At 44.2% G+C, this 22,495-nt stretch overlaps 1 protein-coding gene across 3 annotated transcripts in view; it reads left to right on the forward strand.

The window, feature by feature from the left end:
- CHD6 (chromodomain helicase DNA binding protein 6) overlaps positions 1-22,495 on the forward strand; it is a 182,694-nt gene that overhangs the window by 117,487 nt on the left and 42,712 nt on the right. For all 3 annotated transcript variants that reach the window (XM_019748943.3, XM_074318117.2, XM_088789121.1), the window contains exons 18-25: positions 8,173-8,337; positions 9,643-9,822; positions 10,821-10,931; positions 12,615-12,817; positions 13,478-13,677; positions 14,359-14,518; positions 19,740-19,829; positions 21,835-21,938. In XM_019748943.3, the coding sequence (XP_019604502.3) occupies positions 8,173-8,337; positions 9,643-9,822; positions 10,821-10,931; positions 12,615-12,817; positions 13,478-13,677; positions 14,359-14,518; positions 19,740-19,829; positions 21,835-21,938 (1,213 nt within the window). The remainder of the gene's footprint in view (positions 1-8,172; positions 8,338-9,642; positions 9,823-10,820; positions 10,932-12,614; positions 12,818-13,477; positions 13,678-14,358; positions 14,519-19,739; positions 19,830-21,834; positions 21,939-22,495) is intronic.

Below are 22,495 nucleotides of genomic sequence, written 5' to 3' on the forward strand. Positions count from 1 at the left end.
GGTATTTCACAGTGGTAGCCTCCAAGTACAGACTAGAGCTCCTGTATTATTATTATTGCTGTTAATATCATCCTCATCGTCATCAGATGTGAAGAAAGTGATTAAGCTTGACTAATCCCCTAATTCGTGATATATGCATTGATTCTGGCTTTTCGCTCGGCTTGTTTGTTAAATGGCTGTACGTCATAAACAGTCAGTGAGCTAACCCAAAGGGGTGGGGACGGTCCATGGTGTGGCAGCTGACAGAGGGCAGCGTCCTCACTCGTTCATTTGCTCCCCACGTAACGCAGCACTTTAGAGTTTATTCCCAGTGAAGTGGATTTGCAGATTCACTTTTCTAGTTTTAACCAAACTAAATAATGGTGGCTTTAAAAGGTTATTGCAAAGATTGGAGTGAATACGTTTAAAAAGCAAGAAAATGGCAGAGCTAGCACTTCTGGGTTAGAGTTCTTCATCAACACTGTTTGGAAGTAAAGCAGTGACTTTTTAGCCAGATTATACAATAAGTCAGCCAAGAAGATTCTAACTTACAAGAAGACCGTTTAGAATGTAGATTTACATCCATTATCATTAACGATGCACTTCATCCTAAGTGTATATTGTATTATGGGATATTTGCTAATACTCGGAGTATGAGTGTACGTGGTAGGGAGCGTAGTGGGTGCCTCACATCCTTTTTCATGATACGGGTGATTGATAAATTTGGAGGCTGCTGTTTTCATAGAACTGAAGAGGTGCCTTAGGGGACACCACAAGGGAAGGGAGGCAGGAAAAGGGAGCTAGCTGGTGAGGGTCTGGGCTTCTTCCCTGGTCACCACTCCACACAGAGTCACTCTGCTTTGTATTTTTCATTTAATGAGTTTCCAAATAACCTTTTATTTGAAGAAAGCAGTCTACTAATTGAAAAACCCATCCTTTAGATGATTAAATTTAATAATTTAATATTAAATTATTGACAAGTGGCAAAAACTCGGGGGAAGAAGTCATTGTAAAAGAGGTTGTGTGGCACTGTGCTCAGTAAACAAAGAAAAGTACATGAGAGTTAACAGCGATACTTCTTACAAAGAAAGAAAACAGTACAAGAGGATAAGAATGATGGGGGTTAGGTGCCCTGATTTAGAGAGTGGTCTAGGAAGGCTTTTTTAAGAAGGTGACATCTGAACAAAGCAAGTGTGTCCCAGACAGAGGGAATACAAAGTGTGACCACTCACAGTGGGGTGAGCATAGGTGACACCCCTGAAGCAGCCGTAACAGGCACTTACTGTACCGCATGAGTCCCAAAGAAAGTGCCTGGAGTTTCTGTTCAGTCTCTCCTGCCGCTGTTTTCAAAGTCCTCTCGTTTTCACTCGCTGTTCTTTCTTCTCCTGCCCCGAGGCTTCCTTCTCCTTTTCCCATTCAGTCCGCTCCCTTCTCTTTCCCGTTCTCAGCCAGCTCTTAACTGACTTACTACACATTTATTGAGCTCTAGACACGAGACCAGGCCCTGGGGAGACAGGGGTGCTTAGGACTTTGGTTTGGGGTGATTGAACTGAACCACAGAGTAGAAGTAGAGTGCAGTGGGCACAGATCTGTGCTATTTCCCAAAGATGTGTACATTTTAAGAGGGGAAGAGACCTTTCTCCAAGGAGCAAACCTGGAGTTGGGAATTTCAGAATCCAAACGTAGGTCTGCCACCCGGTGCCCCCTGATTCATACTGCATAGGGGCCCCTCATTCCTCTTCTGCAGGAGTCGCTGACCTGTGGATGCAGACTTTTAGAGTGCCAAGAGAAGTAAAATTGCTGGGCTTGAAATAAAATACTTGTGCATAGAAAATGGGCTGGGACACTGTACCAGCATGCTAAAAATGGTAGAGTTCAGAGGGGACTATTTAATAATTTTTTTAATTCTCTGATTATGCAGATTTTCATCGAGGAACAAGTAGTATTTTAAATTATTAAAGAAAATGTACTTTTTAAGTTCAGTAGAACCAACGACTTGGAGAAGTACTATAAAGGTCAAGAGCAGAATCAACATTACGCTTGGTTCTTTATACCAGCTATTTCCTTTTCATCTGACTGTATGGAAAGACACGGTATAAAGTTTTGCTAAGTCCTGGACTTGAAAGTTACAGTAGTAAATTGAAGGTTGGAATCAATTTGAAATCTTGTACTGTTTGGCCAACTAAGTCTCACACACACCCCTTTCTTCCCATTGCAGTCACTGGGAACTAGACCAGTTTTTTGTTTTAATTTTTCTGAACATCACTACTTGTTTCTTGTAGGCCTTGTTTACCTCAAATAAATTAAAAAGTAAAGAACAAACTGTGAGCCTGCAAATCGTGCAGGAGAGCGTTGGAGCCCTGTGATCTTCCCTGGGTGGGGGTATAGCACCACTGCCGCCCCCCCCCCCCCCCCCCGTGGCCTACTCCAAAGGTTCTGTATTTCTGCCTTTGCTGATGTATCTTATTTGGACTTCATCTTAGTTGCTGCCCTAGTTCTGAATGTTTCTGTTCCTACCACATTTTTGTGTGTGAGTTCTGTTTCGGAAAACAAGGAATATATGATTAACTGTTTGAGATTTGACTGTAAAATGACAAATCTCTTAAATGTGGCAGGACTCATCCCGTTAATCTTTCAGGTAAGTCATCTCGGCAGAACGTGTGTTTATCTCCTGGTCTCATTAGCTGCTTGTGGCAGTGGCCCCTGAAACAGAGTTTTGTTTTTCTCAGTGAACGAGAAGTCCAGAGGTGGATAGTCCAGGACTAGTGAGATGGCTGTGTAGTGTCACCAGAGTCCCAGGTTCCTTCCGTCTTTCTGCCCCACCATCGTCAGTGAGTGGGATTTATATGCTCTTGGTTCCAAGATGGATACTTCATGTCCCCAGCAAGAAAAGTAGTGAAGGAAGGCGGGGTCCTTTTCGCAGGAGAGCCTAACTTTGCCAGATCACCCCAGTAGACTTCTGGAGATCTCATTGTCACTGTGCTGTTACCTTGCCATCCCCGGGACACAGTTAAACATATTGCTGCCCTTTGCAAGAATCAGGGTTCCCGTAGTGAAGAAGAAAGGGAATGTGGATACCAAGGAGGTAATTAGCAGTGTCTGCAGTGCTCCCCTATCAGACTGTTGCTCAGAATATTTCTTAAACTCTCTCTTACAATTTACTCTCAACACAGGATGAGTCAGAGAAAAAATCAGTGTCAGTACTTAGGGCCAAATATTATCACTGCCTTATAGGTTCCATAAACCATATTACTTACTTTGATCCCTTCCTTTGTATATCGAATCTTCTCCTAATAATAATGATTTACTACCAGGAAAGATACAGAAAAAAGGTATGGCAACTAATTGTAATAGCCAAAGACTAGACAACTTAGTTGTCCGGCAATAGAAGACTGATTGACTAAACTAAACAATAGTATATTCAGCTTTGATAAAAGAATGAGGACTGTTTCTGCAGACTGCTATGGAGACATCTCTTGAATATAGTGTTAGGTGAGAAAAAAAAATAAAGTGGAAAAAATATGTATAGTATGCTAGCATTTATCTAAAAAGGCTGTGTGTCTGCCTGTCACTTCTCCCCCACACTCCCGCCCCGCAAAGATAAAACCAACAAACAAAACTTTATGTTTAAGTGATTACCTAAGGGGGAGTGACGGAACAGGATGAAAGTGGCGGGGATAGCAACTAGTTTTTCCAAATAGATCTTTTTGTATATTCGACCTTGGAACCATCCGAAGTATTTTATGGCATTATAAAACAATAATAAATTAATTTTAAAAACTTTGTATTCTGAAATCACTTTAAACTTTTTAAATGTTGCAAAATAAGTACAGACTTCTAGGACCCTTCACCCAGATTCCCTTAATGTTAACATTTTATACAACCATAGTATAATGTTGAAACCAGGAAATTATCAATGCTAGAGTAATCTACACACCATATTCATATTCCTTCCAGTTTTCTACAAAAGTTCTTTTTCTGGTCTGGGATCCAATCTCGGATCTCACATTTCCTTTAGATGTCATGACTCCTTAGCCTACTGCAGTGTGTAACGGCTCCTGTCTTTCCTTGTCTTTTATGATCCTGGCACTTGTGAAGGGTACTGACCAGCTGTTTTGTGGAATGTCTCTCAATTTGTGTTTGCTCGATGTTTTCTAATGATCAGATTTTGAAGTTACGCATTTTTGGCAAGAATATCATAGAAGTGATGTTTTCAGTACATCCCAGCAGATATATGATGTCAATATGACTTACTGCTTGTGATGTTAACCTTGATTACTTGGTTGAGGTGGTGCCTGTCAGGTTTCTCCATTGTAAGGTAACCATTTGTTTTACCTTTAAAGTCAATCGGTGTCTTGGGAGGAAATATTTTGAAACTGTAAATATCGTGTTTCTCATCATACTTTTCTGCATATTCATTTTCGCTTCCATTAGTGGTTCTTGCCTTCAGCAATTATTATTGTGTTTGGCTAATGGTAATTTTCTGCTTCGGTCATTCCTTCTATAATGCATTTATTAATTGGAATTCTGTAAAGAACAGTTGACCTTTGCCCAATTTATTTATATCAGTCATGGACTCAAGGATATTTATTTCATGGGCTATCATACCTCACTCTCATTATTTATTTTGTTCTGATTAGGTCATTTGGAGAGCCTTCGAGTTGGCTCCTGTGTGCTTTTGATATGCTCCCATTAGTTTTTGAGCACTTCTTTACTTTCTGTCACCACGAGATGTTCAGGTTCCTGCTCCATTTTTCGTGCCACAGCCATGGAATTGACAGTTTCTCTAAGGATCCCTGGTTCCTTTTATTCAAGACGGCGCTTAGAAACTACGATTTGGCTGCCAGGTCTGCTGTTTGCTCCTGCGGTGTTATTGCTTCTGGACTCTGAGCAGACAGCTAGGAAATACATAGACTAACACATAAGTACACTCACACAAACACTCGTGCTGCACTTACTCCGTATCTGTCCATCCACAGTGACGTTTCTGATTCTAGTCCAACACCACAGAATTAACTCTAGTCTTCCTCTCTTACTTATTTGTGTCTCCTTTCCCTGGCTATGAGAAGTCTGAATCTCATTATCGTAACAGAATATTTACTCATTTGTTCAGTCCTAGTGTAGGCATAAGTAGTGTCAGAATTGCTAACCCATAGTCTGTGAAAAGTAAATTTGCCAGCATATAATATTGGGTGATAGTGGGGTTTTTTTGGTCGTTAGTCTTATAGTACATAATCAAAATACCATTTTCCAAAGGTACTGGGTTTAGTGTTTTTCTCCCCCATCCTCTTCATTGTAGTTCAATTAATGTAGGGAAAAGTTAATTCCTGAAATTTTAAAGCAAAATGAAAGAATTGAATCCACTTCTATAGCAAGTGGACAGCATAATCCCCAAAGAGAAATTACTTCAAATGTCTATAGTCAATATTTTTTACATTGTCATTTTGATAATTTCAGTTGGCAAGTCCTGTATACCCTTTATCTAGACTCACCAACTGTCTACATTTTGTCCCATTTACTTGATCATTTCTGCCCTCTGTCACCCTCTCCTCTGTCTCTTGAGGCCATGAACAGACACACACATGCACGTCACACATACACCCTGTTTTTTGTCTGAACCATTTGAGAGTAAGTTGCCCCCTAAGTACTTTAGCGTGTATTTCCCAAGTGCAAGGACCTCTTACATAAGAACAGTTCAGTTCTCAGAATCAGGAAATGAGAATATTGTCTCCAATCCATAGTCCATATTTTATAATTTTATAATTTCTTTCCACATCTTTATAGCTGTTACCCCCCAGTCTAAGATCCAATCCAGGGTCACCCAATACAAAGTTCTCATACCGCTGTAGTCTCCTTTAATCTGGACCAGTTCCTTGATTTTTCTTCTCTTTTATGACCTTGATGTTTTTGAAGAGTACAGGCCAGTTGTTTTATAGATTATCCCTCAGTTTGTGTTTGTATCTCCTCAGGATTGGATTCAGGTTTCGTAATACCCTGAAGTGATATGTCCTTATCAATATACCACATCGAGAGGGACCTGATGCCTATTCGTCTGATAATACTGACTTTGGTCTCTTAATTAAGTGGTGTCTGTCAGATTTCTCCACTATAACTTGGTGTTTTTCCCTTAGAAATTAATAAGCAATTTTGGAGAGATCCTTTGAGACTGTGTAAATATCCTGTTCCTCATTAAAGTTTCACCCATTGATTTTAGTTTCCATTGATTATTTTTGCTTAAATCATTCATCACTATGGTGGTTGCAAAGTAGTGATTTTCTAACTGTCACCCTACATTTGTTGGTTAACGTTCTATAAAGAAGAGTTTTCCCTTTTCTCCAATTTATTTATGTCAGTATATACTCGGGTTCTTTTTTTATTCAGTGGATTATAGTCCATTACAGTCTTTATTTATTTTGATGTTCAAATAGTCCTAGCCTTAGCCAGTGGAAGCCTCCTCAAGTTTCAAATGTTATTTTGATATGTCTCCATCATTCTCTGAGTACTTCCTTGCATTCTGGCACAGTAATATGTTTCAGGCTCATCCTGTACTTGGTCTGTTGCAGCCCTGGAGTTAACCATTTCTCTAACATGCTTTGGTTCTGTCTTACGGAGAATGGTATTTAGAAACCAAGATCTGAGAGTTAGTTGTATCCTTTACCACTGGGATGTCACTGCTTCTGGTCCCTCTTAGTGAATATAGGTAGACTACATACAGAGAATATAAATGTACACGTATACATAGCATGCATTCATATGTAGGTATATAAACATGTGTATACAAACATGAATACACGCATATCCCCATCTATTTCTATGTCTGTATATACTCTTGTTTGTATACACGCATGTACACACCTAACCCTGAGTTAATACCAACACCTCCAACACCAGCGTTTATTCTAGTCTTCCTCCTTTCCATATTTGACTGGATCATGTCAAAAGAACTCTCGAGCCAACTTGAAGAGGTTTCTCACAGGCCATATTTGAACAGCAATAAGAATAACAACAGCAATGCAATAAAACAGCACATAATTAAATGCATAACTTCTTTGTGTTCCTCAAAATACTAATTATGAAAATCTTCATTGGTCACTTGTAGAGGATGTTATTTTGGAAACTTATTAAATGAAGAGAAAGAATTAAAACATTTAGCTTGTTTCTCCTATTAATATATAAACTGTACATCAGGGTAACCAAAAAAATTGATGAAGGGAATTGTAATTCCTAATGAAATTATCTAGGCAACTATCATCAATTCAAAAGAAAGAGAACCAGACATCATGTGCCTCTTGATGGAAATTCAACACCACCTATGAAATACACTTGCCAAAAATGAAATGTTAGCTGAAGTCCCAAGATATAACTCCCAGTATAAAGGAAGTACAAGGGAACACAGGGACCTATTCTGTGATGGCAAAATGCAGACTGTGACAAACTATAGGACAGATAACTGGTCTCTTAAAAAAAAAAAAATAAAAAAAAAAATAGCACTTGACAAAAGCGAGATCAAAGGCAAGGGAGTCCTAGATTAAGAGACTTGAGACATACCAGCCAATCACAATGAATGGGCCTTGTTTAGATCTTGTGAGCTTTAAAAAATATATGAGCTAAGCAGGGAAATTGGAACACTGACTAGACAGTACTTAGTATTCATTTTTTAAAGTATGGCAATGGTAATATGTTTTACAAGAGTCCTTATCTTTAGAAACACATACTGAAACATACAAGGGTGAAGCAATGTGGTGTGTAGGATTTGCTTCGTAATAATCCTGGAGGGTAGAAGCATAATAGAGATGAACCAGAATTGTCCATAAGAGGTTGTATACTTTTTTCTACTTTAGTCTAGGTGTGAAAGGGGTGCTGCCAGGTCAGAGGCATTTCCCAAAAGAGCAGGACAGCATCCTGGGAATGTGTGCCTACGCTGTGATCACAGGCTAGGGAGGGGAGTAGGCCATGTTTTTCTCAGCACCTTATCCCAGCACACGGCAGTCACTCAGTAAATAATGGGTGGTAAAATGAGTGACCTTGAAAGGGCAGCTGTCATTTGGGTAAATTCTGTTCCTTAATCAGTCCCATGCCTCCACCGTGAGACCTGGCCACTCAGACCACATGGAATTTAAGCATTTCCCTATGCCTTGGACTGCTGCCATTATAACTGGTGACATGATGTATATAACCCTCTTTCCTTCCCAGGCTCAGGCTCGATGTCACCGGATAGGCCAGAGTAAAGCCGTGAAGGTGTATCGCCTCATTACTCGAAACTCCTATGAGCGGGAAATGTTTGACAAGGCCAGTCTAAAGCTGGGTCTGGACAAGGCCGTTCTTCAGGACATCAACCGGAAGGGCAGCACCAATGGAGTGAGTATGATGGCGCTGGCCCTGGAGCCTTCAGCATTTGTCACACAGCTGGGAGTCTTTCTGGCTACAGCTGTCTGAAGCTTCACTTTCACTGAATTGAGTCACTACACGACTTGGTTGGCTAATACCCTACAGTAGAAGCTAATTCAGGGTCAGGTCTCTGCATCCTACAGATGAATCAAGAAAATCTGTAGGAGCAATTATGTGGTAGGATTGCCCAACATACAGGAACATTTCAGTAAACAGAGTTTTTAACAGTGCCCATTAGAAGTCAGTAGATCTTAACACTCTTAACTCTAAATTATCTGTCGTCCCCATACTTTAGCTCATACTCCAGACTTTGAGCTCCCTGAGGGTAGAATGGAAACCATTTTATCTGTATCCCCCCCAAGGCCCCTGACAGTACTTCATGTATTAAAGATGTTCGATGCTTGATGGTCAGTGAATAAATGAATAGATGAGCAGCTTGAAATGTGGTGGTTAATAAAATATTTTTCCCCCTTTAGGGGGGATAAAAATTGCAGCTAAGATTCTTAAATTGTATTGAAGTATAGACAAACAGAGCATAGTATCTCCTTAATCTCAGGGCTCTGGGCATCAAAGGTTGGGAATGAAAACCTCCTAAATGAGTTATCTTTAATCCATATGTTCCATATCCTCTTAGCTATGCAGATGTGGCTAAATATGATACTTCAAGTTACCAGTGCTGTGAGTCGTGGAATTCCCTCTTGCGATTGATATAAAGAGAACCAGATTCTTAATTAGAACCAGGAAAGGGTGTTTTGAACTCCCATTTCCTGTTTTCAACAAGCAATTGAGAAGATCACACTTGGCACGGGATCTTCTCTTTAGTTAAGAAATGACATCATTTCCAATACTAATGTATTTTTTTTTAATAATGAAGAAATCATTATTCTTTAGCTCGTTTGGTACATCTGGAGGTTTTTAAAGATGCAGGTTCAAACTAAAATATACAATAAACATTAAATACGTCCTCTTCAATGGTGCATAGTGTTAATGGCTGGTGACATTTGATAATAACCAATGTCCGGAAGAATGCTGGGGCCACTTGGTCATGTGCTGGTTTTATTCCAGAGCTCCCTGTAGAGGATTGTCTGCCTGCCCTCCCATAGTTCTCTTGAGTGTCTTTATTTGGGTTTTCATTTCCTAAAGCTTATCCATGTCTTTATTCTGACATGTTCAATTAGTGGAGGAACTGTGTGTTGAATCATGAAGGCCAGATTCAAGGCTGTTTTTCTCCTGTGCATTTTCCACTTTACGAGTAGCCTTTGGTGACCTCTCCAGGTACAGCAGCTTTCAAAAATGGAGGTAGAGGACTTGCTTCGGAAAGGTGCTTATGGAGCCTTAATGGATGAGGAAGACGAAGGCTCCAAGTTCTGTGAAGAAGACATAGACCAGATTCTGCAGAGGAGAACCCACACCATTACCATCCAGTCTGAAGGGAAAGGGTCCACGTTTGCCAAGGTACAGGGTCTGCGTTGGGGAGAGTGAGAAGAAAATTGTTTATCCTCTGACTCCCGTTAGCCATGCGTCTGTTTCTCTAAATGCACACCATTGAGATTGTCTGGCTACACGTTCATGCTGTGTGACACTCTGAAGATACGGGTTCTTAGAGGGAGTGTCAAGGATGAGTCAGAGGCGACAGAGAAAACACCACTCCCAACGTTTGGGAGCTGGTCTTCAGCGGGCTCCATAGACACCTTAGTTTGCGGTTGGCGCTCCTCACTCTTCACAGACGGCTCTGAAACCCCTGAGTGGTCACCTGGGTTCCCTTACCGAGCACTCCTTGATCAATATTCCAGTTCCACTCCGTTTCTCAGGCTCAAGCAAGTATTCTGTTCATCACCTGAGAAAAGAGATTTTACTCAGGATTCCCGACTTCTGGTCTAGGTGCCTCTTGCCTCTGCCCTTCAGGTCACTGAGTTTAGAATTCAGCTAATCAGACCACTTATCAGATCCCTCTCAGGTTTCCCTGACCACAGGCTCTGTGAGCTTGGTGACCTCTCTGATTAGATCTCTTGTTCGGTGACTTAGGTAGGACGTTTTCAGTAGGACACTTTGTGCTTTACAGCCATTGCTTATCAGTACACCTCCTACTGCCCAGCTCAGTGCCTTTTTCCTGGAGCAGACATTCGGTAACTGGTGAACTAAAAGAAAAATTATATCTAGGGAAGTTGTAAGAACCCTTTCACAGGGAACTAGACATCACATAACACGTTGCCATTGTCTTCTAGGGGTTGTCTTCCTGCTTCCAAGTTTAAGTTCCAAAAAATGATCCTGTAGGTTGAAATTGTAATTTCCTCACCCAATCATTCCAAATAAAAAAAAAAATAGGTTTGAGATTTTCATATTTCATTTTTGGAGGCTCTATTTGAGTTTCTGGTGCATTTAAAATAACACAGGTATTTTATTAATTTATACTGTATTCAAACACAGTTTATTGACTCTTGTTTTCTTCACAGGCTAGCTTTGTGGCTTCAGGAAACAGAACAGATATTTCCTTAGATGACCCAAATTTTTGGCAGAAGTGGGCCAAAATAGCTGAACTGGACACTGAAGCAAAGAATGAAAAGGTACAACATTAAGCATATTTTATTCCACGGACATTTCACGGGTGCCTTATAGGACCATAAATTCCTACACAGCTCCTGAGCCTTAATTCTTAAATGAGGTGCTAGATATAACACTTAAAATGTGCCTAGTACATAGAGCTTGATAAACATTAACTGCAGAATGTAAAAACGACCTAATGGGACATACAGACTACGGGGTGCCTGGTAATTAGACCTGGAACTGGCCAAACAAGGGCAACCTTCTGACCTAAGCCAACATCCCTTCCTTGGCATGTGGCTATTTTACCTCTGTTTCAACACTTCCTGTGAAAGAAACATCACCTCTGATGAATACTACATAAAAAGAAAAAAAAAGCACAATGAGGAAAAGTTTGTTGGCCTCATTTCCATTCTTTCAGTATCTGGAATTTTCCTATTTCTGTACATGAGAAAGAGAATGGTCTTGGAATAAAAGCAGAGTGTGAATACTGGCTCTGCCCCTGACTAGCCGTTTGCCTCTGGGCAAGGTGCTTGACCTCACTGAGACAGGTGATAAAAGGCAGGTGAAAAAAGGAGGTGGTGCTGCCTACTTTGCAGAGTTGGGCATGGCGTTTGTGAATAGAACCGCCCAGCCCATTGTGAGGCGCCCCTTACATGTTAGTTTCCCTCCTCTCCACCTCTGACGCTATCCCTCACTTCAGGATGAGCACACATCACTTTTCACCTGTCTTCTCTGGTGAGTGTTGAACTCTCGTGGACCCACAAACCCAGGAGACAGTCCCAGCTTGTATCTAACTGATTCAGTCACCAGCACCCAGCCTTTGCTCTTCTTCTGTAGGATCGCCAGAGGTTGCTTAATCCAACCTCTTCTCTCCCAATAGGAAGATTCCGCAGTCTTACAGGGTCACAGTCAAGAAGTTAGTGTGTGTGCAGCGCAGTGGGTGAGGGGAGAAGAAAAGCTCTTGCCCTATAGTCAGTAAGAAGCAGTTGGAGCATTCCAAGGTGGGAAATAAGTGACTGAAGCAGGGATGGCATTAGAAATTCATCTGGGCTACATAGAGGAGTATTCAGGAGCTGAGCCCAGCTTTGGGGAGAGGTGGAAGGGGGTGGGGAAAAGCATGAAATGATGGAGACTAGAAGAGAGGCAATGGTTGTGGCCCCGGGAGCCACCAGAATGAGTGAGGTTCCTGAGCTAAGAATTATGTTTTTGGCGAAAGACGAAAGGTTAGTAGTTAGTGCCAGTGGAAAGCAGAGTATGAAACAGCAGGAATATGTGTTTGTCTTCAGAAAGTTGCTGAGCGGATGGAATTCTCCTCCTCTCCTGTCTCCAGCGTGCAGACGGCCCCTGCATGCTGGGCAGAGCAGCTGCGGGGCAGCGCTGCAGTCTTTTTGGCCAGAGCAGACTGCCACTCTGGGCACTGGGGGGCCTTGCCTGCCCAGACCCGTTAGACCGACTGCAGAGAGCAGATGGTGGTGGACGGCACTGGGGCCTGGGGAGCACATCCACTTCAGCAAGTCCCAGAGCAGCCCCTCTGCTTGCTGTGGACACAGCAGGTGTGCTGGCAAGAGCCTTTCCTGCTGGAGGATGAGACCGGGTGTGTTTCTTTTCCCAGTGTGCCCTGAGGAACGGCAACAGGATATCCTTGTGCATTGGGATGGGGTAGAGAGAGGGGCTTTCCCCCCAGCAGTTTTCTCTGTTTCTAGGAAAGCTTAGTGATCGACCGGCCTCGTGTGAGAAAGCAGACCAAACACTACAACTCCTTTGAGGAGGATGAGCTCATGGAGTTCTCCGAGTTAGACAGCGACTCCGATGAAAGGCCCACCAGGTCCAGGCGTCTCAATGACAAAACCAGGCGCTATCTCCGAGCTGAATGCTTCCGGGTAGAGAAGAACCTGCTCATCTTTGGGTGGGTATTGGCTTTGCCTGTTTTTCGTTGTTTTTCAGTCGCTGAGATTTGTCCAGTGTGTCTCTCCAGTTACCTCTGGAGTCATGGGCTGGTGGAGGCTCTGTGCTTTCTGCCTGTGACCCCCTCCCCAAGTTCATTGTACGCTCTGCTGCCATATTGTAGACATGCCATGATTTTCTCATATGCTTGTCACAGCAAATCTCTGTTACTAATTTGCTGCCTGGTACTAATTTCCTGCTTTTTCCCCCCAAGGATACATAAGGAGTCAGTGCAACAGATGTTACCGTTAAGGCATGATTCGTGCAGGCCTCTGGTTCTGGTAGAAATAGAAGGTTTAGCTTCTAGGAGCTCCATTGCTTTTGAATACTGCAGCTGGACTCTGCTTAATTCCAAATTTTTATTCCCCACTCCAAATATTTTCGTCCCTTCTTAAAATTCTAGTGACCATATGAAGCTCACAGTGTCCAAAGTCCAAGTCACCTTAGTGACATTTGGTGGCTACAGCCTGCAGTCCTGAAAGCGTTTCAGGTCAAAGTCCTCGGGGCGATTAATAGACCCAGCAGAGGCCGAGAAGCCCTGTTGGCTCCCGTGTGTCCAGCAGCGTTGAGGGCATACATGGCCCTTCCTCTCTCCAACACCCTTCTGTATTTCCACTGTCAGCTGGGGCCGATGGAAGGACATCCTGACCCATGGGCGCTTCAAGTGGCACCTGAATGAGAAGGACATGGAGATGATTTGCCGTGCCCTGCTGGTGTACTGCGTCAAGCATTACAAGGGGGACGAGAAGATCAAGAGTTTCATTTGGGAGTTGATCACACCTACCAAAGATGGGCAGGCCCAGACCCTCCAGAACCACTCAGGTGAGAGTGGCAGGGCCACGCCTGAGAAGCACGGGCTCGCCTGTGCTTCCATCCGCCGTCTGTCTCCCTGTGTTGGTCCATGTTGGGGGCGCGGAGGGGGCTTCTGTTCCTCAGATACATTTCAGAATGTGACCTGTGGGAAAGGATGATGATTCTCTGAGTTCTCCCTCAGAATCTTCCAGTGTTACCTGTGATACTTTGTTTAAGTACAATGGGACCTTTAGAAGTTTCCTACGTGCCAGTCTGCCCACTAACCTGAGCGTCCCAGGATCCTCCTCTGAGGGGGGGACTGACCCCTCGTGCTGGGCGGTCTGACTTGCGCATTTCACTGCTCTCGTGCTGTGCTCCTCCTTCCCTGGGCTTGGCCACGGCTCACCTTCAAGTTTCAGATCGAGTGTCCTTTTTTCCCTGGCTGTGTTGTAAGTTCCCAAAGGGCGCAGGTTACGGTACACCTTTCTCAATCCTCTCAGGGTGCTAAATGAATCCGTGCTGCCTGACTGAACAGTACTGGGGTTTACTAAGGTGGGGACCAGGCATCTCCTCACCACCATCACTACTTGGTGGGGTCTGTCGACCAGGGCCACCATGCCCAGTCTGGCTGCCTCTTGGCAAGCCCAGCCCAGCTCTGTTTTAACCCCCATGTTTAAGGCTCCTTGTTTCATCTACCTGCCTTTGTTTCAGGGTTGTCTGCTCCAGTTCCCAGAGGGAGGAAGGGAAAGAAGACGAAGAACCAGCTGCTGCTTCCAGAGTTAAAGAACGCAGACTGGCTGGCCACCTGCAACCCTGAGGTGGTCTTGCATGATGACAGCTACAAGAAACACCTCAAACAACACTGCAACAAGTGAGTGAGCCCCCTGCCCATCCCCTGGAGGCTGCTCCACTCACTGTCCAGATTCCTAGGACCCTACAGGACCGCCTGATGCTCCTGTACTTCCCACGCAAGGTCTGGAAAAGCAGGATACGAGTCTTAAGCTGGGTCTTGGTTCATTCACGTTCAGCCTTCCTAACTCCTTCAATAATCCCTTCTCCCTGCAGAACCTCAGTCCCTACCCGTGCAGTTTATGCCCTGAGGGTTTTTCTGACCTGACTCTCAAAATCCAGTTAGGACACTGTGGTGACTTCACTGTCCTCTCTCCTTTTCCTTTCCCTCCCTCTGCCCCTGTCATCACATTAGCAAGAGCAGAAGACCGCCCTCGGTGGGTGGCCAGGACTCTCAGGACAACCCCTCCGCCCAGTTGCTTCCTTTCTTTATATCCCTAGACTGGCAGCTGGGGTGGGCGGGGCAGGGAGAAACAGGAAAAAGGGATAGAAAATGTTTTGCCCGTGGGTATTTTCATCCCTGTACAGTGTTAGCTATTAGAATTAAAAGAACCCTTGGAAACCATCTAATCCAGCTTCCTAGGTCATGCACGAATTCTAGGCCCGGCATTCGTGGTAGGCAGCAAGAAAACCTGTGCTTGCAGATCCTCTGGTATAAAGAGTTTATTACCTTATAAATTAAGGTGTTGGGGTAGGTTTTTCCTCCTTCCCTGTAACATCAGTGTGATGGTTCTATAGTTGTTGGGTTGTGTTTTTCTTTTTTTCTTTAATAGATGCAGTCTAATCCTTTCCCCTCATCCCTCCAAATATTTGAAAATAGGTTTCATGCCCAATACTGTAATAAAAGCTACTGTACACCTAAGTACAAGCTCTTTGGAGACAGTAGGTCTCACTCTGAGACTTAAAGGTCACACACTGTTAATAGTTGAGCCTGACTGGGGCAGGACCCTCTAGCACAGGTGTGTCCAAACTTTTTTCAACGTTTTTCACCAAGGACCATATGCGGTAAAATACACAAACAGCCAGGCCACTCACTCGAGGTGAAGTACATATTGCCTCACCTGGTTTATTTAAATAAACTAAATATATTTTTGGAATTTGCTACGGGCCAATTAAAAATGGATTGCAGGCCGCAGTTGGCCTAGGGGCCGCAGTTTGGACACCCCTGGTCTAGCATGTTCAATGTGAGTGAATCAGAGTCACCATGTGGGAGACAGAGAGGAAGCTAGCTGGGCAAGAGGACTCGGACTCGTTGATGGGAGACCTTGTATGGCAGACTAGCGGGGGACTCGATTGTAAATATTAAGCAACCATATTTCTTGAACAGTGAGATGTGATAAGAAATGATACTTGGGGGGGAAAAATGAATCAGGCAACAGTTTGCAAGATGAAGTAAGTAAACCTACAGCTGAATGGCCAACTAGGAGAGTTCTGTCATAATTTATCACAAGGACCTAGATTAGGGTGCTGACTGTAGAATTGGAAAGAAAGTGTTAAATATGAGAGACATGACTAAGGAAGGATCCACGTGTGATAAGGAATGCAAAAAGCAGGTAACTTCATGACTGCAAGCTTTATAGGCTGTGAAACTGTCAGTGCCTTTAGCCATAACAGAATCAGAATTGTTACAGTCACAAAAAGATGAAGAGCAAAACGAAGGACTTGAGATTTTGCCTCGTTAAGTTACAGCAACATTTGGCTGTCCCATCCACAGCTACAGATGTGGGTGTGGAGCGCGGAAAATAGGCTGAGCTGGAGAGGTTGACCTACAACTCCCCCCTACACCTGCAGAGATGATCACAGATGATAACCAGAACTGTTTTTGACCTTGGAGGAATTTCTTAACATTTCTAACCACTTTTGCTCCAACTCGCCCCCCCCCCCCCCAACACCTCTCCTGAGTATATGCCTGACCCTGGGGATCAAAGAATAATGCAGTAAAGCACGTCCTTCGAGTTAGAATGAGTTAGAACATGCCGACTGTTGCTTATTATTCTGAATCTAATGGAGACCACTGTCATCATTAGTTGTGGCCCAGCAAGAGCCAGAGACTCAGAGCCGGCAGGGACCTTGCAGCTCCTCCCACTCAGTGGGGGTTCTGTGGGCAGTATCCTGACACTGCATCTTCCAGCCTCTGCTTGAGCCTTCCTGGTGATGGGAGTTTACCATTTCTCAGCAAGGTTCATTTAATTGCCAGATGATTCTAATTAATTGTCCTGCATATCGAATCTAAATCTGCTTCCTTGAAACTTCCATCCTTTGATCATGGGTCCTGGTTCTGTCCTGAGACGTAATGGAAAACAGGCAGAATTTCTTCAGCATAACTGGACTGTGAGCTTCTAGACTGTGGGCTCTCGTACTTAGCAAATTTACCGCCACCCCACTGCCAGGTAAGGGTTAAGACAGGCTGTGGGGTCAGAATGGTCTAATTTCAGTCCTGGTTCTGTTGCTTACCAGCAGGTAAATTCCTCTGTTTGCCTTCTTTCCATCATCTAGAAAATAAGCATAATAATAGTTCCTGTCTGTTGGCATTGTTATGAGTCTTAAGCGAGCTGGCACACAGTAAGTACTCAAAGGATTGTTTGTTATTAGTCTAGCATTTCAGGACATGAAATTGCCATCTAAAGGACTTTAAGAAGTTAAAAAGCAACAGCTTCAAATCTAAGCTATAAGAAGTCAGGATGGTGGGTGGCCGGTTAGCTCAGTTGGTTAGAGTATGGTGCCAATAACACCAAGGTTGCCGGTTCAATCCCCAGTCCCTGCATGGACCATGAGCTGCGCCCTCCTTAAAAAAATAAAAGTCAGACTGGTGACTGTACGTTCGGGGTGGGGTAGTGACTGGAAGGGGATACCAAGGGGCCTTCTGGGAAATGTTCTTCTTCCTAATCTGGACTGCATGCACGTGTATGTTCAGTTTGTGGAAATACATCAAGCTTTACATTGGTGCAAAGTGTACTTTCTGGAAGTATATTTCATAGCAATTAAATATTGTCTTAGAGAAGAAAGAAAAAGCAATACTGCCACCTAAAATATTAATGGATTTTGTTTGGCTAGACTAAGGGTGTTACAACCTTCCCTTTGAGTTCAGTTGCCAACTGGGGTTATCAGCTCACCCTGGAAGGAGGAGATGGCCCTCTAAGCAGAGCTGTCAGTCTGTCCTCTGAATTTGTTCACTTCTCACATGGAAAAGAAGTGAATACTGCTGACTGAATTCTCTTCTTGTGCCGTAGATACTGCCAAATATTTTAACACCTTGGCTTCTCTTTAGAGAAATAGAAACAGCTCTGTGTATCTTACATCTTCAGGAAAGCCTTACTCTGGCTGAGCTAGATCTAAGCAAGCAGGAGTTCTATACTTAAGACACCCTCGTTCTGGTTCTTACTAAGGTGTCCGTCAGCTACTGCCAGCCAGGTAGGAGGCTTAGCAATGATTATAAATTCTTTTTTTCCCTCCCCTTCGTCCGCCTACCCCCCTGCCCCCACCGCACTCAGGGTCAAGCTGCTGTTTCTCAGTCTAGCTGTGTAGGACACAGCTTCCTGGCCCATGCTGACATTATGAGCCTTGCGCCTCCCCCCCCCCGCCGCTGAGATAGTCGGTCACCAGCTCTTGGCAGCTCTTGCCAGCTGCCGGCTGCTGGCCACTCACGCTGGCCACCGCCTGCTCATGGCTGCACACGGTAGCCCATGGCAGCACTCAGCAGCCCCGCGGCAACTCACACCAACCTCTGGCTAGCTGCTCACAACAACCCAGCTCCAGGGAGAGCAGTTTTTCACAATCTTAGCTGTGAGGGCGCGGCTCACTGGCACATGTGGGAATCGAACCGGCGGCCTCGGAATTAGGAGCGCAGCACTCCAACCACCTGAGCCACCGGGCCGGCCCTATAAATTCTGACGAGTTCTTATTCTATGAGCTAAAAAAAAAAAAAAAAAAATCTCAAAATTATTTGAGCTGATTGACAGCTGAGGTAAGGAATGGTGTACCAGAAAAGTAAGGGTTCTTTCCAATCTGAAAATTTCAACTTGAGCCCATAGTGGCGCTTTGTACCCACGTCTAAGAAAGTATGCTTTTTTAGAGGCTTCAACCCTTCATTGTTATCATCCTTTGAATAGGTAATACATAACACATGTTAAAAATTTTTTGTCAAAAGTAAGGTTTCATGCCACCTCCAAAGGCAACCACTGTTAACCTGATTCTTCAGAGATCCTCTGCATGGACCAGCATAGGTGAATGTACAGCCTCCTTTCATCTTCCCTAAAATAATACATACTTTACACACTGTGCTTTCTTTCTGTCTCTCGCTTTGTTTTTTGAACAACTTATGTGATCGGTTCTTATGTAAGTGGGCTTTTACTTTTAATAGCTAGCCTTTACTCTTGACTGGCATTGAGCAAGTGATAAGTACTCTTCTAAACCTCTTTAGACATGACTATGAAGCATCTCCTTAAACATGGTCAGCTTCTCTGGGCCTGCCCTCACTTTGACCTTGTTTTTGTATCATCAAGCCCTCCACTCCCTCAACCCCACTGTTGTTCCCGTTCTCATCTTTCTTGGTTGGTGTCATTTCACAATTGGACTGCTGTGCGCTCCTCAAGATCAGGGTTGAATTGTGTACTTCTGTTACATACCTCACAGTACCCAGCATGGTGCAGGGCACATAGTAGTTGCCCAGCAAATACTCCTTAACTGCTTTATCTCATACATGTTCAGTGCATTCCCATGGAGCCTGAGTGTGGTCCATGCAGAATCACAGTGAATCGAGCATCTTAGGAGAGAAGACATGGCTGCTGTCTGGCAGTATTGCCATGAAAAGGATGTTAAAATAGTCCTTTAACTGTGTATAAGTGAAACGGTTTGAAAACAGCATCATTGAACGTGGCTTACTCTTCAGTAAGCTAGTCAACTGGTCCCTACCCTCCTGGAGGGCAGCTCTGCCTGAGAGGTCATTGCAGCCACATTATGGGAGGGGTGAGTAGTCTTTCAAGGACTAGGAGGGTCGCCGTTTCTGCTGCCCCCACAGCGCTCACAGGGTGACCTCACAGATGACTGATGAGATACATTTTATAACAATAACAATAACATCTGCCATCGGTACCTAGGGTGTTTTTTTCTAGCGTTTTCTCATATATTTATTTCCTATCACTAACGACATGGGAATGCCCAGAATTTCCGTGTCAGCTGGGGGACAGTTCACAAGCTGCTCCTGGCGTCTGACGTGTCTGCGTTGCTTTGCTCACCTCTCCCAGGGTACTTCTGCGCGTCCGGATGCTTTACTACCTGAAAGCTGAAATACTGGGAGAAGCCGCGGACAAAGCCTTTGAAGGAACTCCTGCCAGGTAAAACGAGTCAACCTTAGCCCCGAGTGTGAATGAGTTCCCATAAGGTGCCTGTTCCGGAAAGAGGCAAACCCATGTTCCCGTCCCACCAATCAGTTTCCTAGATGGCAGAGCAGGCAGGTAGAGTAAGGACAGTTCAGCCAGTCCATCTACAAGGAAGCAAAGGCAAAAACACTCTTTTAGGAACACAGCTTTTGGTGAGGTTTTAAGTTAGTTTTTTGTCCCAGCAGTGTTGTAAAATTGCTTTTAAAACGGTCATTTCTGTACCTTAACTAATCATGGTTGAGTGACTACCCTGTTTCCCTGAAAATAAGACCTAGTTGGACCATCATCTCTACTGCGTCTTTTGGAGCAAAAATTAATATAAGACCTGGTATTATATTATATTATATTATATTATATTATATTATATTATATTATATTATATTATACCCAGTCTTATATAAGACCCAGTCTTATATTAAAATAAGACCAGGTGCTATATTAATTTTTGCTCCAAAAGATGCATTAGAGCTGATGGTCCTGCTAGGTCTTATTTTCGGGGAAACACTATATTAATTACTTGGATACACTCGATCCGATAGATATACACAAGAAATTTGACTCAGAATCCCCACTCTTGGCCTTAGTACTCTAATGCACATGAGTGGCTCTCCTTTATTTGTTAATCCTCTGACCTCTGACCTGTTTGACTTATTGCCCCTTAATTTTATAAATTCCTGTTTCCGAAACTGTAGAATCCTGTGGGGAATAGGCTGCCAAGCTCCCAGCTCCCACCTGATAAAGCTGTCAGATGGTCACAATTTATAGGGGGATCGCCAGGCAGCCCCCTTCACCTTCCCCACATCTGTGGTTTGCTCCAGCCCTGTACAATGCCTGTTATTCTCAGAAGACACCAGAAGTGTCCTGGGATGACCTGGGGCCATGGTGTCTTCGTTCTCTTTCTTTCCATTGGGCACTGCTAATGGCTTTAGTGGTCATAGGAGCACAAAAGGAGGAGAGGGTGAAGGACATTGACAGTCCTATCTGTGGGGCAGTTTGTAATCAGGAGCATCCATCATCCCAGAAAAGTCAGTCATTCAGCCCATGGCACCTCGCAGGCAGAGCAGCTGGCCTTGCAGTGGAGCCAGGTTGGGAGCGCTGCCTGGGAAGGTGGGACTGGGGAGCACCATCCCCACAGAGGGAGGTGGGAGAGAGAAGCCAGTCAGGTAGATGTTGTCCCTCAGACCCCAAAGCCTTCACAGAGTAAGGACTGTGCTCAGACATATGAAGACAGTGAGCTGAGGGTCCATGTGAGCTCAGAACATGGACAGAAACTCAGAGGGCTGCTGGCCGGGCCTGCTGATCCTGCATGTCTGCCCACTAGGGTGCGTTACGGGCATCACTTTGGCCAGGAGCAGTGCAATTTGTGCTCACTTTTGACCCAGCGGGCCATTAGCAGACCACTGTCAGGAGGTACCACCTGTTGTGGCATCTGTCCTCTGAAAGGCTCTCTTCATAGCCCCACATGAACCAGCACAGACTGTCTTGTTCTCAAATACTGCTTGAGATCCCTACATGTTGAACCAAGATGATTTAGACACTTAATCTTTTCAGCATTTGATCATGTATAAATTCAACTATTGGGGGGTGTTCTACCATCAGATGAGTAATGTGTTGATGGCTTTTGCTGTGGTTCTCAACTGAAGGTGCACATCAGAACTACCTATAGATCTCCAGGCCCCATCCAAGACAACTGATGATGAATTTCCAGTCGGTGCTTCAAGATTCTGTGTCAGTCAGAGGTGGAGCCTGGGATGGCAGCCACATGCAGACATAGTTTGCGATGAGCCTGACGGAAAGCCCTGGTGAAGAAACCTTGGCCCACAGCCTTCTGCTTCCTTGTTACTTTAGTGCCTAAGCATACACCAAGGGATGTGGCTGAACACCAGGGTTTGGCCAGTAGCTCGCGCGTTATTTTCTGTGTGTGTCACAGGACTCTGAGTCCATGCTCTTCCTTCCATAGGGAGCTGGACGTGCCTCTGCCCGACATCGACTACATGGAGATCCCAGTGGATTGGTGGGATGCTGAGGCCGATAAGTCCCTTCTGATTGGTGTATTCAAACATGGTGTGTATTTCAATGAATGTTTTCCCTTTCTTGAAAACCCCGTAGTCCGGTTCCACGTCTCTTCTAGAAAGCAGAGCTTCACCTCTGTCCTCTCAGAATTTAAACCAGACGAATGTATGAGTCATGAAAAGACAGTGAATGTTCGCATGAGCGCGGAACTTCGAGTGGGTGACTGTGGCTGCAAAGAGCTTATTCAGTGTATGTCTTCCTCACACTCGCCTGTCCACACTCAGGCCTGGGGCCGCCTCACTCTCGTTCACTCCTGTAGTCTCAACATATGGCCTGGCCTAGTGCCTGGCGCATAGTAGGCACCTAGTGTGTCTCGAGTGAAGGAATAAGTAAATGGGGAAAATGTCAGGTTTTAGCATTTCATATGTATGCAGAATTCTGAGGTCATTGTAGATAGTCTGTGTATTTCTAGTGTGTATCTCTTGCCCTATTGGGTATAAAAATTTAAGAATAAAAGATGGCATGGACATCCCCCCCCCCTTTTTTTTTCAAATGTGGTAACCAAGAGACTAAAGGGGAATCAGCAGTTTTTTAGTAGCTTGGAAAAC

This window comes from Rhinolophus sinicus, chromosome 13, assembly GCF_057876585.1.
Source record: "Rhinolophus sinicus isolate RSI-liver-muscle chromosome 13, RSI-T2T, whole genome shotgun sequence".
Taxonomy (NCBI): domain Eukaryota; kingdom Metazoa; phylum Chordata; class Mammalia; order Chiroptera; family Rhinolophidae; genus Rhinolophus; species Rhinolophus sinicus.